General features: G+C 52.9%; 2 protein-coding genes across 5 annotated transcripts in view; both read left to right on the top strand.

Annotated features, from left to right (window-relative positions):
• The window catches only part of VDR (vitamin D receptor), an 81,638-nt gene extending 67,365 nt beyond the window's left edge, over positions 1–14,273 (top strand). For all 4 annotated transcript variants that reach the window (XM_090052099.1, XM_090052102.1, XM_090052101.1 and 1 more), the window contains 6 exons: positions 575–759; positions 2,268–2,373; positions 3,556–3,724; positions 4,495–4,646; positions 7,206–7,322; positions 8,176–14,273. In XM_090052099.1, the coding sequence (XP_089908225.1) occupies positions 575–759; positions 2,268–2,373; positions 3,556–3,724; positions 4,495–4,646; positions 7,206–7,322; positions 8,176–8,435 (989 nt within the window). In that variant the 3' untranslated portion in view covers positions 8,436–14,273. The remainder of the gene's footprint in view (positions 1–574; positions 760–2,267; positions 2,374–3,555; positions 3,725–4,494; positions 4,647–7,205; positions 7,323–8,175) is intronic.
• A 1,254-nt stretch (positions 14,274–15,527) lies between these two features.
• MYG1 (MYG1 exonuclease) lies at positions 15,528–19,157 on the top strand. Its single transcript, XM_090051873.1, has 7 exons — positions 15,528–15,698; positions 16,211–16,323; positions 16,577–16,736; positions 17,180–17,329; positions 17,826–17,948; positions 18,293–18,474; positions 18,776–19,157. The coding sequence occupies exons 1-7, from the start codon at positions 15,546–15,548 to the stop codon at positions 18,960–18,962; spliced, it is 1,068 nt and encodes a 355-aa protein (XP_089907999.1). The 5' UTR covers positions 15,528–15,545; the 3' UTR covers positions 18,963–19,157.
• The last annotated feature ends 255 nt before the right edge of the window (positions 19,158–19,412 follow it).

The raw sequence follows: 19,412 nt of genomic DNA, 5'->3' as shown, positions 1-19,412 counted from the left end.
ACAGCGGTGGGATCAAATTAAGATGTTGCTGCACAAAAGATTTTTGGATAGGATGCTTTTTCCTGGTCCCCTGCAGTACCAGATTTGCCTTTTCCAATACAGCACCCTTCAGCCTGAGAGAGGGGCTGGATGCCAGGCTCCACAGACCTTCTGCAGATAATTGGCGTGGGTTGGGATAGCGCTATCCCACGGCACATGCAGAGCAAGACTGGTGTTTCAGACAGGCGTGCGACATCTTTAAAGAGAAAAGAAACGTCTGACCTGACCTCCAGCTGGACCCAGAGTTTCTGGGGGTAAGCTGAGACAGGATGTCACTTTAGGAGGCTTTGACTCCCAGCAGAGACCCTCTATTTCAGGAGATCTACAGCAGAAGGGAGAAAACACAGGTCTTAAGTGGCAACAAAAGACGGATATGGTTTCATCTCTGACACAGTCTTTGGAGATGCTAGGAGATGCTTAAGTTTTAGGGATTTGTGGGCAACTCCAGGATAAGGGTTTTTGATTCTTGTTCTCTCTCTCTCTCCTTCCCCCCCCCCGCCACATCTTGCTACTACCCGATGTGTTTTGCAAACAGTCATCCTGACAGACGAGGAGGTCCAGAGGAAGAGAGAGATGATAATGAAGCGCAAGGAGGAGGAGGCGCTGAAAGAGAGCATGAAGCCCAAGCTGTCGGAGGAGCAGCAGAACGTCATCGACATCCTGCTCGAGGCCCATCGCAAGACCTACGACCCGACCTACTCTGACTTCACCCAGTTCCGGGTAGGCTCCGGGGTCCGGTGTATGTGTGCGTGTGTGTTTTCTCCTCTCCTTCCAGCCAAACCCACCCATCCACTGTGACAATGAGGCCATCTGCTGGCAAATAAGTCTGGATCGTGACTTCTGATGGGTTTCAAGCAGCAGTTCTCAGCCTCTTCCTTGCTGTCGCCCTGTCTGACAACGCAGTTTCAGGAGAAACTTCACCCGTAACCATAACGGGAGGTGGAGGCCACAACCCCTGACACCTTTTTTAGGACCCATCGACTGAGAACGCCCAAGCTCGGTTGCCAATTTGGTGACTCCACGTCAAAACGTCTCCCCGGCCCCCAGCCTTGTTCTCTTGGCACATCACCCCTGTGTCATTCAGACCCTTGTTACAAAGAGCCATCTCCACTTTCCAGAGTCCGAATTGTTTAAGTCAGGACTGAGTGTCTTTTTGGAAAGCATGAAGGAGCCGGGCTGCGAGATTGGCATGGGGTCCTGTGGTCCACGTCAGACTGGATGTCTCTTTTTTTTGTCCATAAAGTGTCTATTTTTTATTATGCCAGGCGCTTCAGTTAAGCCAAACTCATGCAGCTCCACAGACGTCCTTGGTAGAACAATGGGGAGTGGGTGTCTGCAAAAACCCAGTGATCTGATACTTTGGACACAGTATTGTGGGAAGCAATCAGCACTGACTAATCTGAAGCAGTGGAGCTCAACCTTTTGGTCCCATGGGCTGGAAGGGCATGGTCTCTCCACAGGCCAGAAACAGCTGGTGGGCCTGATCCAGCTGTGCAGCAAAGAGGGGGCATGGCCAGCTGTGTGGGAAGGGGGAAGAGGGTATGGCTTGGTCCCAATCCAGCCACACAGGGCTTGGGAATTTGGCAGTATGAATTGCCACCGCTCCCCAGCCACCAAATTTCCTGACCCGTGGGGAGCTCTGTGGGCTGGATGCCATGACTCTGCAAGTTGGATTTGGCCCTCAGGGTGGGGGTTGAGCACCCCTAATCTAAAGCACCACGGGTGGGGCTTCCAAAAGCATGGTTGCATTATAGAATCATAGAAAATGAGGGTGGGAAGGGACCTCAGGGGGACCCCCTGCTCAAAGCAGGACCAACCCCAACTAGATCATCCCTGAGCCAGGCCTTAAAAACCTCCAAGGATGGAGACGCCACCACCTCTTTAGGTAACTTATTCCAGTGCCTCACCACTCTCCAAGCGAGAGAGTTTTCCCTAATATCCAACCTCAACTTCCCTTGCTGCAACTTGAGCCCATTGCTCCTTCTGTCTTGCTCCTTGTTCTGACACATTGATGTCATTGGAACCAGAACCGTGCCATGCCGAGCACTTTGGAAGCTCTCCACCTGAATCCTGAGCCAGTAACAGCCTCTTTCTGTCATATGCTGCTCTGTAGCAGGGACTAATGTGTGTGAAGCCCACTATGGTATCTAGGAAGACAGAATAAAAGAGAATGCAGCTGTCCTCTGTCAGCCCTGTGATCTCTAAGCGGCACCTCCTTTCTCTTCCAGCCTCCTGTGAGATCCAGCGAGGACCAAAGACTGACCAGGTCATCGTCTGTCCTGACGCAGGGTTTTTCATCAGAAGATTCCTCCGAGCCTTTTGGTTCTTCTCCAGGTACTTCGTGGTACAGGGGCACCTCTGCCAATAGCAGCCACATGGGGAAAGAAAAGCAAGAGACAAAGTCTGACATAGGATTTTGAAGGGAGTGATGATTAAGACTCGCATGCTTTCTTTCTGAAGTGAAATCCTCCACTCCAGCAAAGTCCTGAAGTGCACTCTTGTCCCTACTCATGGCTTGAAGTGCATCAAGGGCTTTGCTGCACTGTGCCGTAGGTTTTGTGTCAGAGCCTACAAAGAAGACCTCTTTGTAACCTCTCCTAAAGAGCCCGGGGACCTGAGCACTGGCACGGGGCTGTATCATTTCTTCGCCTTGCCGGCAACCAGCTCAGATGGCAGAAGTTTATCAAAGAAAGGGAAATTCAGCCCCAGTAGTGTCCTCTCTTCCTGAGCTCTAAAACAACCTCTGCTGTCTCGAGGGAAGGGTGCTGGTGATGGAATGGGTCTGGGCAGAAGACAGATCCCCTGCAAGGCATCACCCTCAAAGGAGCTCAGGCAGATAGTGATGTATTTAAAATTTCTGGTGCCAGAATTCAGCAGGAAGGAGCCTGGCTCAGAGAGGGGCTGCCGCCTGTGAAGCCATGGGGCACAAAAGGGTGCTGCGGGCCTAGGATTGCTGTTGGCTGGGCTGGCAGGTGCTGGGGTGGAGCTGTGGAGGCCTTGCTGGTGGGTTATAGGATGTAGGCAAACTGGGGGTGATGGGGACGAGCGTGGAGGGGAGGTTCTGCTGGGGGTGAATTTTTGCCAGGGTGCAATAGGGAATTTATAGCTTGGGGTGTGTTGGTGGCTGAGTGTGAGGTGCCAGGAAATGATGACACAACAGGGCTCTGGGTGGCTGGGGAGCAGGTAGCGGGTATGGATAAATGTGACAGGCCATTTGAAACGGAAGTATTAAAGCTGGTCTTTTTGCTTCTGGCATTCTCCTGCCTGGGCGCAGCTGCCTTTCCAGGGAAGCCCGCAATTCCCTGCATAGCTCACTCCGACAGGCTACTCTTCACTCTGCCCACCTTTTATTTTGGCCATGCTGTTCCCTGGCCGAAGCCACGTGGGAGCCCGATGCTGGGGTGGTGCCCCGGCTACTGTGGTTGTGGAGCTTGACTCTCCCCTCCTTAACTTTTCCCCTGAAGACCCCGAAGTTTTTGTGCAACCAGTCTGAAACTTGCTACCCCCTTTCCCTAGATTCAGTGGAGCATGGCATGTTCTCAAACCTGATGCTGAGTGAGCCTGAAGAGAGCGCGTCTATGAGCATCAACTTTTCGCCCCTCACCATGCTTCCCCACCTGGCCGACCTGGTTAGCTACAGTATACAGAAAGTGATCGGCTTTGCCAAGATGATCCCTGGGTTCAGGTGAGAAGGGTGTGCATGGGGTGGGGGGGTCTTGTCTCTGCTTTGTGCTTGGGATCAAAGCTGTCTTTATAGCGAAGGTGCTTTGTACATAGTGCCAAGTTAGAAAGCCATGCTGGCGTGAACTGCTCAGAGAGATGCAACCGCGAGGGGAAGGGGCACCATCAGATGCTACTGGCTGATAATCCTCATGTTCTCAGGATCAGTTGCTAAAGGCACTCAGCTCTAAAAAGCTCATCTGAACGATGACGACAATGTGGGCTCCATTTCCTGTGGCTGCAGGACACAAGTGTTCTGTTTTTCTCTGAAAATGACAGGCGCAGCAGCTGCGGTTCTCTAATCTCCCCGGTGGCAGGGACAGATCATTATTCAGTCCCAACATTAATCTCAAGCTTCAGCGGGATTTCTAATGTGTTCCTGCCATACCAATAAGGCCAGATGACAAAGCGAGCTCCTGGCATGTCAAATAATACTAGGGTCCTTTTTTCTCCCCTATGCCAAACTCAGTTAAGCATTTTAAATGTGGGCCAACTACTGTAAATCACAAGTGTTTCACTCCGACTTCAGTTCTTACTTCACTTTACCATGCCAGTTCCCTTAGCCCCAGCAGTTTTCTGTTTTTTTTGGAGAGGAGGCAGAGGACAATTATCATACAAGTGACTCTTTGCTTGCAGGCATATTTCCAAACTGGGGAAGTTGACACTTGGTAGTTTGCAAACTAGATCTGAGGTTTCATTGGTTTTCTTTCTCCTCCCTTCTCTCCCGGTGTTCAGGGATCTCACGGCGGAAGATCAGATTGCCCTGCTAAAGTCCAGCGCTATTGAAGTCATTATGCTCCGCTCAAATCAGTCCTTCACCTTGGAGGACATGTCATGGAACTGCGGCAGCAATGACTTTAAATACAAAGTCAGTGATGTTACCCAAGGTAAGGGGGCTTCTAAATACCAGCCTACCCTGAGAACAGCACTGGTCCGTGACAGCTCTGTGAGTGAGGGATGAGGAAACTGTGTCCAGGTCTGATTCTCCAGGCCTTAAATGCAACAATCTGTTGATTCCACTTTGAGGATGTAACTGGAGATTTGCGTAGGTTTGGGGAGGATACAAAGATACAGCAATAACAGACAGACAAGCTGACTGATGCTGCATGAGAGCTGTGCATTACTTACCTCCTACATGAGCCCCATGAGCACTGCAAAAGATGCACATTGAATAGTATGAACATAGAACGATCCAATCGGTTATTGGAAAATAACCATTCGAATTTGAAAAGCAGCAGATGTCTGGGGAAAGAGAGAGATCCCCTAATCTCTTAGGGCATGGTGTGATGCCAAGAAGTTCTCCCTGCAGGCATTATCCCCTCCTCCTCCACCTATTTCTACTTGTTTTAGTGTTCCCACTCCCAAAAAAGGAGCCTGTGTTCAATGCTTTGCAATTAGCTGGTGTCTCACTTACCACAGGAGCTAATTTTATATTAAACATTTTTAAGGAGCTAAGTACAACCCTGGAGTCAAGATTTGCCTGAAAAATGAAGCTAAGGAGCTCAGGCTGTTTAGTTTATTGGAGAGACGGTCAAGAGGCAACTTGATCAGTCTTACACACACGCACACAAAAAGATTGTCTGAAATGGATGTAGTTGGTGGAGGTGTCACGGGAGCCAGTGGCTGGAGGTTGAAAGTAAAGGGAAAAAATTGAACTAAAAAGATGATGTAAATGCCTGACAGAACAAGGAGCAATGGTCTCATGTAGCATCAGGGAAGTTGAGGTTACATATAAGGAAAACTTTCTCACTAGGAGGGAAGTAAAACACTGGAACAGGTAACCCGGAGAGGTGGTGGACTCTCCAGCCTTGGAGGTTTTTAAGACCTGGCTAGACAAAACCTTGGTTGCGATGATGTAGTTGGGGCCAGTCCTGCTTTGAGAAGGGGGTTGGACCAGATGTGAGCCCCTGAGGTCCCTCAACTCTCCTTTTCTATGATTCTTACTAATCCACTGAGGTGTCTTCCGTAGGCATGAATTGGTTTCAGTCACTGGGAGCCTTGAAATCAAGATTCTGAGATGTGGTAGAGGGTTAATTTTTCAAAGGCTCTTACGTCACCTGTCAGGTATCTAGGTTTTCTTGTTGGTCTAATAAAAGATATCATCTCTACTACAAGTCCTGATTGCCTTAAGTCACCTGGGCACTTAGGAGCCTAAAATCTTTTTGGAAGTCACTGGGTCCGGTGCTTCTTACATGCTGAGGTCAGTTTTTGAAAATGGGACTTAGACTCTTATGTTTCTTAGCTGCTTTGGGAAGGCAGCAAGAATAACATTTGAGAGAGGCTCTAATTCAACTGCATGCTAACTGGCTCAGTGCAGGAAGCCCTGAGGGAGACTCTCAGACCTGTGCTATGAGACTCTCAGACCTGTGCTATGGAGGCGTACGGAGGATGTGGTGAGAACAGTCCGTTCTAGCCTTGAAACCTAAATGCCCGGCATCTCCACCTGAGTTGCTGCTATCTTTGTACCGGTAAAGGGAGGTTCCCATTTCTAGACAGATTAGCGGAGGAAGAATGCACTCCTGTTACGACAGCAAATGCAGGGAAACAACCTATTGGTGGAAGAGGGGTGGAAATTCAAGCCACCATGCATGTAAAGAGTCTGCTGGCCACAGAGTACAGATACCTAGCATGTGGGTAAGACACAAAATGACTGTACATCTTCCCAGTCCCTGCTTCAGACACCAGCTGACTGGAGTCCATGTGCAGAACTTTCCAAACTTTGCAAGTGCTAACGATGGCTTGTCCTGAAGGAGCGGGGTTTTTGTGAATGTGCAAGATGCCAGCTGTGTGCTGAATCCCTGAAAGACAGACTAAGACAATGCCCCTTCTCCCAAACCTCACGGTGTAGCAAGAGTCTTTGCTCTGGGAAGAGGCCTTGATACAGAATTCTTCCTAGAGCTCTGGGTCTGGATTGAGATATGGTGATGGAGCTGTAGGAGGAGAGAGGACCTCCTGGCTAGAGCAGCAGGCTCACATCTCTCTGTAAAACCAAGCAGCAAATGTTTAGTTGCTTTCTCTGCCAGGAGACGTGGCATTTAGAAATCATCAAATGATAGGAAATGGGAAGGGACGTCAGGAGATCCTTCAGGAGGTCCTGAGGTTGGAAGGGACCTCAGGAGGTCCAGCAGGACCAGCCCCAACTACATCATCCCAGCCAAGGCTTTGTCAATCTGGGTCTCAAAAACCTCCGAGGATGGAGATGCCACCACTTCTCTGGGTAACCTGTCCCAGTGCTTCACCACCCTCCTAGCGAGAGAGTTTTTTCTAATATCCGACCTAAACCTCCTTTGCTGCAGTTTGGTGAAGAAACATTCAGCCTTTGCCATTGACCAAACTGCCCCCACCGAGCTAAGGGGCTTGCCCATCCCTGTATCACTGTGACATTGGGCTTTGCTGGTACCACTGGGAAAGAGCTGCCCTGACAGGTGCGTTTTGTTGTCTTCTAGCGGGCCACAACATGGAGCTGCTGGAGCCACTTGTGAAATTCCAGGTGGGCTTGAAGAAGCTGAACCTGCACGAAGAGGAACACGTGCTCCTCATGGCCATCTGCATCCTCTCCCCTGGTAAGAGGGATTCCATCTCCAACAGCACGTCCTCTGCTCCGAGACAGCATGGGAGCAGCTCGCATCCGCACCCAGAAAATGGGGCCTACAAAACTCATGGCTAAGACCCTGCAGAGCCTGGCCCATGACTTCAGCTCCCTCAGCCACTGCTGAGTGTGAGAGAGAGACACAGGGTGTGATCTTGCAATCAGCAGGTCAACCCAAACTGGATTCCCCTTCCCTGTGAAAGAGAGAGGAGAAGGCCAGCAGGGCCCTCTGGATTCTAGAGACAGCTCCTTTCTCTGGCCAGAAATAGCCCTTTTTTTTTCTTTTTGGTGAGTGACCTTCTCCTGGGCAGGCTGCAAAAAGTACCCGATTGTGGAGGATTTGGTAGAGGGTCATGAGAACTGCACCCTCAGCGTGGGGATGGAAAGAGGGTCCTGCTGATGTCGTGGGTGGCGACAGTGCAAGGGTGCTGAGATGAATACTTGGCTCTCTTAAATAAGTGGTCGCCTCTTCGGTCCTCCCTACAACTTGAATCCGGCCCATAGGGTTAGACAGGACCTCAAGGTTAGTCTGGTCCAGCCTTCTGCTCAGATGCAGGATTTGTGGTCCCTAAAGCATCCCAGACACCAGCATCCCAGACTCCTGAAGCCCTTGGAGACTGGACAAGTACCTAGCTGGGGTCGTCTGACCTGAGCGCTCTTTCCTGCCCAGGGCAGGGGGTCGGACTCAATGACCTCTGAGGTCCCTTCTGACCCCAACATCTATAAATCTGTGAACATCCCTGGACAACCTGTTCCATTGTCCAGCCGTCCTGACAATGAGGACACTTCTGCTGGGTTTGATCTAACTCTATGATGGTGTTTCCTAGACCGCCCCGGCGTGCAGGACACCACGCTAGTGGAGACTCTTCAGGACCGCCTCTCCAATATCCTGCAGAGCTACATCCGGTGCCGACATCCTCCCCCGGGCAGTCGCTTGCTCTACGCCAAGATGATCCAGAAGCTGGCGGATCTGCGGAGCCTCAACGAGGAGCATTCCAAACAGTACCGCTGCCTCTCCTTCCAGCCGGAGCACAGCATGCAGCTCACGCCACTGGTCCTGGAAGTCTTTGGCAATGAAATCTCCTGATTCTTTTTCTGGATGCAGGGATAAGCACCCAGAAATAAAAGGATAAGTCAGGCCAGCTTCCCTTAGGTGAGCAAATTGAGAGGGGGGTGCCCCTTAGCAAGGGGTTGTATATAGGCAGATCATTTTCACACTACTGGAAGTCCTGTGTTGTCTGCACACCAGCAGTCACCTGGGTTGGCTTTCTGCAGAGCGGCGAGCAACCCAGCCAAGCATTTATTTCCCCCCTCCGTTGAGTGGCTTTTCTCCTTGCCTTCCTTCTGGAAGCGGCCGATTTATCCCTTTCTGGATGTTGTATGGCTGGCTGCAACCTTCGTGCTCGGACCCTGCCTCACACCAGCTCCTATTTTATTTTATTTTTATTCTTTGTTCGTGTGTTCTACAAAGGAAAACCTCAAACTGGCAGCTCCAATGCTGGGCCATGTGGAAGAAGAAATGGGTGGGGATTTCTCACAAACTGATGTTCCTGGCTGAGAGGAAGGGTGTCCTTTTTCTAGCTCTCCCTCCGTTCCCCTTCCTAAAACACTTGTACCTGGGTGCCATTCAGGTAGGGTTTCTGCCTTGTTCCATCCCAAAGTAAAGCCCCACATGTGAATCCCTGCCTTCTGCTGCTGGCTGCAGAGCACCACCTGCTTGTTCAGCACTAAAAAGAGGTTTTGATCTAGGAAGAATTTAAAAACTTGCCTTTGGTGGGACTGATTTCTTGAGTCTCCATCGCCTCAGAGACAGCTTTGTTTGCCAGGCGCGTGTAATCGGAGGATGCTCTGAAGCCATGGTACGCTGTGGTGACTGCATCACTGTTAACGTGACAAACAGACAGGATGTCTGAGCTCACCCGGTCTCAGGGATTGCGGTGTTAAGTGCCATGCAGGTGTGCGAGAGAGCAAGAGGAATCCACACTAGCCAACAAGCAGTGCCAAGTCTGCTCCTGCCATGTTTCAAACACTACTAGTGGGCGAGATAAGAAATTGGAGAACCCACAGGGACCTACAGTCCCCCCCGACAGCCTGTGATCCGGACGACAAAGGGCTGCTTGGCAGATCTGCTGAGCCTGCTAAGTGTGAGGTCTTATGATAGCTCCCTCTGCTTCTATGGAGTTCCCCCTCTGTGCCCTAAAAGACCCCATTTTGCAGCAAGATTGCAGCCTTTTCTAGAGGAGTCCTTGTTTCTCAGCAGGAACATTTGCAATAATGAAGGAAGGAAGCCGCAGCAATGTTCATAGACAGGCCCAACCCAGAAGAGCCCTGAGATGAACCAGCCTAGGCTCTGCAGAGCTTTTTCTTTGTAGTGTAGGAGCCCTGTTCCCACCGTGGGAAGGGCCCAGACTCCACCATGACTATACCAACACTTGTATCATGCTCACACCTACAGACACATCAGATCAGAGGCCCCATTGTGCAAAGTGCTGTCCAGACCCACAGCAAGTGGTAGGGGTTGGTGGAGAGAAGCAGAGATCTCCAGTGCCTGAAAGTCTGACACTAGGAAGAGGGCAGGCAAGACTGAAGAGAAGCTGCCAGCCAGAGAAGCAAGAGCATCACAGGTCCCTGCATGGAGTCACGTGGGATATCCTGTATGGCAGAGGAGAGGCTCTGTTTTGTGTACTATGGAAATTTGCTATCTGCTAACCTGGACATCTCTCCAACAGCCACCGCTGCCATTGCAAACGAGATATTCATTTCTCTAATCCCAGAGAATCATCTGGCAGACAGCTCACGCATGGCCAAGCTGCTGCCTCCTGTATCTTTTGCACTAACACTGGAAAGTTCCTGTTGCATTTTGCCTCTAGAAAGTCACCAGCATGGAGCAGACAAGCGTAAGCCTCAAGTGTGTTTCAAGCCATTTCTCCCACATGCCAAACTTCCAAGCACAGCTTATAGGGGTGTGCATTCGCCTGGACTGAGAGGTTTGGGACAAGGGAAATGTGCCTATTTTAATGAAGTGCAGAGTCACAAAATTCTTGATTCTGGAAGCAAAATGCATTTATCCTACAATAGAGGCTAAACAGTGACTTTGGAGAGCAGGGATTCCACCCATCTATTCTTCTGGGTTACATGAAATCAGAGTATTTCTCCCCACGTTTATTTTTGTTTTGTCCCTGGGGCTGCATCACATACCTCTCCCTGAAAAGCAACCCGTACCAATAGCCTCCATATCCAGGTACTTGCTGCTGGAGAGCCAGGATTGTGTTTAACTATATACAGGGGGAGGGCGATATGCCTGAAAAGCTGAATTTGAAATAATAGAATAGGAAAGCCCTGGTGTGATGTCGTCATCTGCTTTTTCAAAGGGTGTATCAGCACGTCAGCACTCAAACGCACTTTAAATGGGCAGAGTTCAGGAGTGTGGGTAGCAGTGTGTGTGCGTGCATGCGTGTGTGTGTGTGTGTGTGTGTGTGTGTGTGCACGTGTGCCTGCGCACGTGTCGGTCTTTTAAAATACAGAGGGGTTTTTTAAGACGGGTCTATAAACATTTACTAAGGGGAATTTGATTCATACCCAGGGTTAAAAAAAAATGTTTTTTTAAATCCACGTGTCTGGAATGATTAACAAACTCCTCGGATTTATCCTGGGAAACAAATTATCCTATCTAAAATAACGCCCGGCCTCTTCTGGCAAACTGCCTTCAGCCCAGCCGTTGTTGCGAAAAGGGCAAGAATGAAAGCGGATCCTTGGACAACAACATGCCTTGAGCTCGCTTCTAGTGCAGTGAATGTCCCTCCTGCCATCCTCCCGAGCCTCCTAAGAAAATCACTGTGTCTTAATACAATTGTCAGCTTTTTTTGGTGCCTTAAAACACAGATGTGTCTTGTATCCCAGCTGTGACCTGCTGCTGCTGATGTCTTGTCTGCCTCTGCAGCCCTGGGCTGGACTCTCCCCTTGCTTCATTCTCTGGTCTTTTATCTAGTCCTGCTGGATCCTGCCTGCCACCCGGTTCCCCTTCTGGGTCGTTTGCCCCTCCACGCCCCAGTCTGAGCAGTCTCCTTGGGCCTGCTCACTCATAGCAAAAATTCAGTGTCTGCAAAGACTTTCTCCGTTACATGCATGCGTTTCACGGCCTCGGCGCTCTGCTAAATGCCTGTCCTCTTCCTGCAGCGAAGGCTGCCTGTCTCAGCCCTGGTGACTTTCTGCCACTCCTGGGACCTGCTTCCACCCTCCTGCCTCATCTGTCTCTTCCTGGTTTCCTTCTGGGGCTAAATCAGTGCTGGGCACTGCAGCATCCTCGTTCCTTCCTCCGACTTCCAAAAGTCTCTTGCAATCTGAGCTTCTTGCATAAAGGGGGGTGAAGCCAAATGCAATTTTTCATGGGGGTGGGAGTGACATCTCCAAGGAGAACAACCTCCAGAGGAAGCCTGAAAGCTTTCTGGGAAGGAGCAAACAACGGGATGGTTCCCCAGACGTGCTGAAGCGATTCCTTTAGCCAAGCACCCAATTTATCCATAAGGAAGCACTGCCTCGAAAATGGCTCCAACCCTCCTCCGAGCATCTCATCCCGTGGTGCCTGCGCCTTCGAGTCACCTCCTATCCGCTTGCACCCAAGCAACATGTTGGGCCCCATTTCTGAAGGGTGGGGGAGAGGTCTGTTCTTGACCCCAACGTGCTCCATCTCCCCCCATCCTCTCCAGGCTCCTTGCAGTCCTGCTGCTGAGATACATAGCTGGATGCAGGAAACCTGTGGAGAGGGCTGGCTATCTCCTTGCCTTCCCTCCTCCACGCGATCCACCCATGTTCTTCTAGGGCTTGCCGTTCCCTGGGCCCCTTGGCCCTGCTGTCAATGATGTGCCTTGTTTCCACACTGCTGCTACTGCTTGGATCAGCTCTTCTCTCCCCAAGCCCAGCTCCCGTGGGAAATAAGCAACCCAGCTGTGAGTACCTTGCCCTCCCAAACCGGAGCCCCCTTCCCGTCACACCCACTCGTGCCATTTAGACTGGAAGCTTTTCAGGGCAGGGACGTTTATGGCTGCACTTCACCTGCAGCCATCACTGAAAATGATGGGCGGCCTCTTGGTGTTTGCATCTGTGCCGCTAGCAACGTATCCCCTTTGCAGACCGGAGGAGCGGCGTTGTGCCGGACTGAGCTCGACCTCCTTCAGGTTGGAAATTTGGCCATCACGAGGCACTGCAGCCTGCTGGCCGTCCCCAGCCCACTGGGGCGGAAGGGGAGACCTCGTCCCAGCTGTTCCTGCTTTGAATAGGCACGGGACTGTTCCCTTTTCAGGGGCTCAGATGTTGGGAGCTTTAAAAATAGGAGGAGGTCAGATACAATTTGTAAGTGGTCAGGGAATGGACGTGGCTTCCACAACTGATCTTTTCTTTTAAAATTTATTTCACAACTCTCAGATCCCACCTTCAATGGGAAAACGTCTACCGTTGTGGGATTTCCTGTTTTCTGGAAACAGGGAATTTTCAAAAAGATATTCTTCTTTCCTTCAAAAGACCCTTTTGAATGAGCTGTGATGTAACCCAGTGTTTGAATGACACCCATGACTCCCTTCCGCACGCTCTCAGCCCAAGCTCAGCACAGCCACCTGACACGCCACGGCCGTGATTATTATTTTTCGGCGGCTATAAACTGTGTCTTACCCCTATAATTCCAGCTTTACATCGGCATTGCTGTGCCACGAAGCGACAGCTGCTGTGTGAAGGTCTGTTCTGTGTATATCCTGCTTCATGTCTGCTGTTCTGGGTAAACCAATGCGTGGAAAAGGCCATGGGCAAGAATCAGTACTGCAGTAAATGCTGAGAGAAACTCAGCATGTCAGGGACCAGAAAAAACACAGGTCTGATATAATCTCAGCTAGAAGAACATGTGTGTTTTTGAGGGGTGGGGGGGATAGTGTTGGTTGGCTTTTTAATATTGAGCCTGTTAATAAATATATATAGATAGATAGATAGATCTATCTATATGTATAGATATATATATGTATCTCTCTATATCTTTATCTCTATCTATAGATAAATAGAGATATGTCTATCTATATAGGCAGAGATATAGATAGATATATCTATCTACATAGCTAGAGATATAGATAGATGCATCTATCTATATAGATAGAGATAGGGATATCGATAGCTAGATCTACATAGATGATAGATAGATCTACATAGCTATATATAGATCTATCTATCTAGAGAGATATAGATAGATAAATCTATATGGATAGAGATAGGGATATAGATAGCTAGATCTACATAGATGAGAGCTAGATCTACATAGCTATATATAGATATATAGATCTATCTATCTAGAGAGATATAGATAGATAAATCTATCTATATAGATAGATATCTATATCTATATATCTATATAGATATATGTTATGAATCCAATAATTGCAACAAATTGTCAGATGATTGATTGTTGACATGTACATAACTATTTAATATAGGTGGAAATGCTTTATTGTAAACTGTAAATTGAATTTTAAACCTAGAAATCATATTTAAAGCTGCTTTTGGGTTGGTAGATGCGGCAACGCTCCCGTCCCCCCCCTTCAGCGTGTAAAACAGGCGCGTACAATCCCATGAGACGCTTCTGACTGTGAAACAGATTTCTGTCGTTGCCTTGTGTACTAGAGGATGGGAAGGCTGTGCACTTTATCTGTAGGAAGACCTAATCGAGAAATCTCTATTTTTAATTATAGCGATGACTAGAGGTGATTGCTGCCTGTTTTCCCTGTCCCCTCTTGTTTGCCTTGAGCTTTTTCTAATGGACATGAGGAGCCGGAAAGAAATATGTCTGAATGTGAAATCTCCTTCAGAGCTTTGCACAGGACGCTGGATGCTGTCTTACATGTATAACTGTAATATGTTGTTACCTTATTAATAAAGCCTGTCGCTTTGTGGAAAGCTCACATCAGCATGGCCGTTCAAGGGCTTCTCAGGCTGGCAATGAATTCCTGCCACACTCACGGGGGCTTCTCACCATTTGCATGGCACCGGTCCACACCTGTGCTCCTAGTTCACATGAAGACCTCCTCACAGGCCATATCCCAGTATATTCCAGTATGTGCAGTGTTCAGCCCCACTTCACACGGGAGACCCCAGAGAAGACCCGGGGGCTGTCATTTGTGCATTGGCTTTGGAAAAGCCCTCCAGGCTTCCACTGCAGGTTTGTACCAGTGGTCCCAGTTCACATAAAGACCTCCCCACAGGCCGTATCCCAGTATATTCCAGAATGAGCAATATTCAGCCCTTCCTCACACTGAAGCCCCTGGAGAAGGTCTGGGGGCTGCCATGGGAGGTTTCAGTGCATTGGTTTAGAAAAGCCTGTCAGGCTTCCTCTTCCTTTAGAGGTTTGTGCCAGTCCATACCAGCGGTCCCAGTCCACATAAAGACCTCCCTGTAGGCTGTATCCCAGTATGTTCCCTCCTCAACCACCCCAGGGATGGTCCAGGGGCTGCCACAGCTGGTTTCAGTGCATTGGCTTCGGAAAGCCCGACAGGTTTTCTCCTCCTTTAGGGTTGTGCCAGGCCATACCAGTGGTCCCAGTTCCCATGAAGACCTTCCCATAGCCTGTATCCCAGTATAGTCCACAATGAGCAATATTCAACCCCTCCTCATGCAGGGATGGTCCAGGGGCTGCCATGGGAGGTTTCAGTGCATTGGCTCCAGGCTTTTGCTAGAGGTTTGTGCCAGTCTGGACCAGTGGTCCCAGTTCCCATGAAGACCTCCCCACAGGCCATATCCCAGTATAGTCCAGGATGTGCCTCAGGCAGGCCAGGGGTTAGGGTTGTGGGGGGCTGCCATGGGAGGCTGCAGCTTCCTGCAGGGGTGGTGCCAGTCCCTGCAGCAGGGGTGCCAGGTCCCATGAGGACGCCCTGCGCCCCCTGGCCCAGTCCATCCCAGTATGAGCCCCGTGCCACCCCTTCTCCTGCAGGGGAGGGCTGGGGGCAGGTCAGTGGCTGGAAGAAAAGCCCCGCAAGCTGGTGCTGGAGGTGATGCCAGTGCACCCTGGGGTCCCAGTGCCCTGTGTCGTGGGTGCAGTGTCCTGTTCACCCCCCGTCCCACCTCAGGCCCAGGCGCGTGACAGGACCTCCCCGCCCCCAGGGGCGCTGACGGCCGGGCAGGCGGCTGCGCATGCCTGGCGCCTGCGCAGTGGCGGTGGTGGGAGGGCATGGGCACGCTGGTCTGTGCCGCCCGGTCCCTGGCGCGCTGCATGGCGGGTCCCGCTCCCGGCCGGGCCCCGCGCCTCGGCACTCACGACGGCAGGTTCCACTGCGACGAGGCGCTGGCCTGCGCCCTGCTGCGGGTGCTGCCCCGCTACCGAGTACGGACCCCCTGGACTGCCCCCCCCACTGTCCGCTAGGACCCCCCCCACACACACCTGGGACCCCCGCTCCGCCCCCCTCGGTCCTCAGACCCCCACCTTGTACTCTCTCCCCCTCGCCTTGCCACACCCGCCCCCCCCGCACCTGGGACCTCTCCCCACATCTAGGACCCCCCTGCACCGGGAGACCCCCCCCACCATGGGATGCGTGACCCCCTGCACTGCCTCCTCTGAGACCCCCCGCTACAGCCTGGCTCCCCTCTGCGGCATCGACCCCTCCCCACGCAGCACCCTGGGGTCTGTGCCTTCCCCTTCCCCTCCCCCTCCCCCAGCCTGTCCCGGGGCTTTGGGGTCTCCAGGGCTCCCACCTGCCTTACGGGGACACTGGTGCAGGTGGGGCTGGGGGTGTTTGCAGGTCTCATCCCCAGTGCGTGGGGGGGGGATGAGGCTCACCCATAGGGATCAGCTGCTGGGGGCTCCAGCCCCCTCACAGGCACCTTCCCGCCCCCAAGGATGCAGAGATCGTGCGGACGCGAGATCCCCAGCTGCTGGCCCAGTGCGACGTGGTGGTGGATGTGGGCGGCGAGTACGACCCGCAGCGGCACCGCTACGACCATCACCAGAGGTGAGCCCGGGCCGCTTTCCCGTCTCCCTTCGCAAGAGGGAGCGGGCCAGAGGCTGAAGCGTGACACTGGCCCTCCGGACACCAGCTTGGCCCCATGGCTGCTGGGAACCCCAGTGGCTTGGCTTTGCCCTGCCTCAGTTTCCCCTCCTTGGACTCTGAGCCGCGGGGTCCGTGCAGTACCTGGCGCCACAGGGTCCCTCTGGGTGTGCTGGGGGGTGAGGGAGGCCACGGGGCTGATTCTCGGGCTGGGCAGGTCCTTCTCGCAGTCCATGCACGACTTGAGGCCCGACAAGCCGTGGACGACCAAGCTGAGCAGTGCGGGGCTGGTGTATTTGCACTTCGGCTCCCAGATTCTGGCCCACCTGCTGGGGCGCGCAGAGGACGACTGCGTGGTGCGGGTGCTGTATGATAAGGTACGTGGCAGGGGGGTGCTAGGGGAGTCTTAACAGTGACTGCCCTGTGCAGGAAAGGTCCCTGCTCTACATGCTCCCTCCCCTCCCGAACCTGGAAACAGGGCAGAACCCAGGAGTCCTACCTCCCTGCCCCTACCCGCTGCTACTGCATTGGCACAGCTTGTGGTGTACTCTGTGGCACCCCACAGCACCCTGGTTGAGGATTGCTGCGCTAGACCCCACTTGCTAGGGAGAGACACATGACATCCACGGCCTCCTAGGCTTCCCTTGGCACTCTCCCGCCAGCCATGCTTGCTCCGGCGGCATTGCCAGCCTACGGGGTCTTCTCTGCGGCACAGTGGGTCACGGGAAAAGGCGACCCTCAGGGCAGGCTCAGATCTGGACTCCTCGGGGACAGGAGGGACGGTCCCGCTGAGCCCTACCACCTCCTTCTGCCCTGGCAGCTCTATGAGAACTTCATGGAGGAGATCGATGCCATCGACAATGGAGTGGCGCAGTGGGACGGGGAGCCCCGCTATGCCATGACCACAGCCCTGAGCACTCGCGTCGGCTTCCTCAACCCTCGCTGGAATGACCCCAATCAGGACACTGAGGTGAGGCCTGTAGCGGATTGGGGTGGGAGCAGGGAAGAGAGAGCAATTCGTGAAAGCAAAAGTGCCCCTGAAATCGTTCAGCCGTCGCTGGGGGGGGGATGTGACATCTTCAAAGATGTCGCTGGGCACATGTAGAGGGAGGAGCTGATCCTGGCATAGGTCAGGCCGTACCGTGGTCACACATGGAGGGGGAAGAACAGATGAAGGTAGGGGGTGGGCTGGACCATGAGGCAGGGAGCAGATACAGGTGACCTGTCCCATGGACCCGTGTGTAGAGGAAGAAGCCACACTGGCGTCAGGGCTCACAGCCTCGCCAGCTGGCAACCAGCTGGACCCACTCCCCCTCATGGTGCCCATCCATGGCAACTGCTCTTCCTTTACACAGTAGAGCTGAGCACCGTCCAGGGATGCCCTGGAAGGTGTGTGGCAGAGTGGGCCTGACTCTGTGCCTGGGCTAGGCTGCTCCGACACCAGCTGTCGTCCCCGCCCCCCACAGGCCCAGTTCCAGAAGGCAATGGAGCTGGTGAAGGCTGAGTTCCTGGACCGGCTGGATTATTACCACCACGCCTGGCTGCCTGCCCGCACCCTGGTGGAGGAGGCCATTCAGAAGCGCTTCGAGGTACCTTCTGCCCTGGGGAGGCACCCTGGCCTTCTACAAGGCTATTGCTAAGCCAGAACCTGCTCCCACAACACAGGGCTAGAACCCAAGAGTCCTCGCTCCCAGCATGGACCCTGCTGGGATGGTCTCTGCTCTTGCCAAGTGTGTGGGTTTCCTTTGGCAGTAACAATTATCTATACTATGGAGCTTGTGGGCATCACAGATGAAGGGCAGGCAAGGGTCCACTCCCAGTCAGCAAAGTGAGGGGAGCTGGAGGGGTGGGGTACCAGGTCCCAGCAAGGGAGTATTGACGTCCTGGGTGAGGCACAGAGCCCCATGCTCCTCCCTGCTCCTCTCTTGCCCAGGTGGATCCCAGTGGGGAGATCCTGGTGCTGCCAAGTGGCGGCTGCCCCTGGAAGGAGCACCTCTTCAGCCTGGAGGCAGACCTGGCCGTGGAGACGCCCATTAAGTTCGTGCTGTACTCGGACCAGAACGGGCAGTGGCGCGTACAGAGCGTCCCTGCCGCGCCGCACAGCTTCAACAGCCGGTAAGGCCCCCCCACCCCATGTACTCTCAAGGTGGGGGTAGTGGAGTCTGAGCTGGCTACTGCCTGTCTACAGGAAGGGTAGATCAGAGGCTGGCACATGGCCCTAAGTGATTTAGAAGCTTCAGTCCCATTTAGGGGTCTGAGGGCTGAGACCCCTAAATCTTTTAGGCTGAGTAATTTGCCCCAAATCTCATGGGAAGCTGGTGGTGAAGTGGGGCTAGGGGCCTACCCTTGTCTGTGCAGCTCTGGCATGGGCTGCCAGCCCCTGCCTGTCCCTAACTCCTTCCCTCTCCCGGCACAGGCTGCCCCTCCTGGAGGCATGGCGCAGCCTCCGTGACCAGGAGCTCTCACAGCTGAGTGGGATCCCCGGCTGTGTCTTTGTGCACACCAGTGGCTTCATCGGGGGCAATCAGACACAAGAAGGCGCCTTGCTGATGGCGCAGAAGACACTAGCGCTGCAGGCAGCACTGGACTCGCAGGGCAGCTGAGACCCAGAACTCCCCCCCAGTTTGGAGGGGAGGGGAATGGAGGATCCCCTGTCTTCCCAGCAGCTCAGGCTGGGGGCAGGAAGAGCCAGCAGCTCCGTGAGGCACTGAGAGGTGCAGTGCCTATTGGACTACAGCAGGTGCTAGCTGAGAGAATCATCCTTACGCAGAGAGGACTAAATAAAGTGGCACAACTGGGCACTGGGTTGGTCTGTGCTGGTGCTGGAGGGAGGTGGCTTATTTGGGGTGAACTGCCTGGGCTGGCTCTAGAGAGACATGAGGGGAGGCTGCCTGGGCAAGCCACACATCTGGGGCATGAGATTCCATGTGACTCCAAGATAGACCTGTGTGCCCAGAGCATGGCTGTCCTGGCACTGCAGGAGGCTAGCAAAACCTGCCTGGGGACTCTCTGAGGAAGCCAGCCTGCGCACCACCTATGCCAAGGGCATCCAG

Source organism: Crocodylus siamensis, chromosome 6 (assembly GCF_052110815.1).
Source record: "Crocodylus siamensis isolate JL-2025a chromosome 6, ASM5211081v1, whole genome shotgun sequence".
Taxonomy (NCBI): Eukaryota; Metazoa; Chordata; order Crocodylia; family Crocodylidae; genus Crocodylus; species Crocodylus siamensis.
Note: the sequence above shows the minus strand (reverse complement) of the source record. Positions and strands in the feature narration are given on the sequence as shown.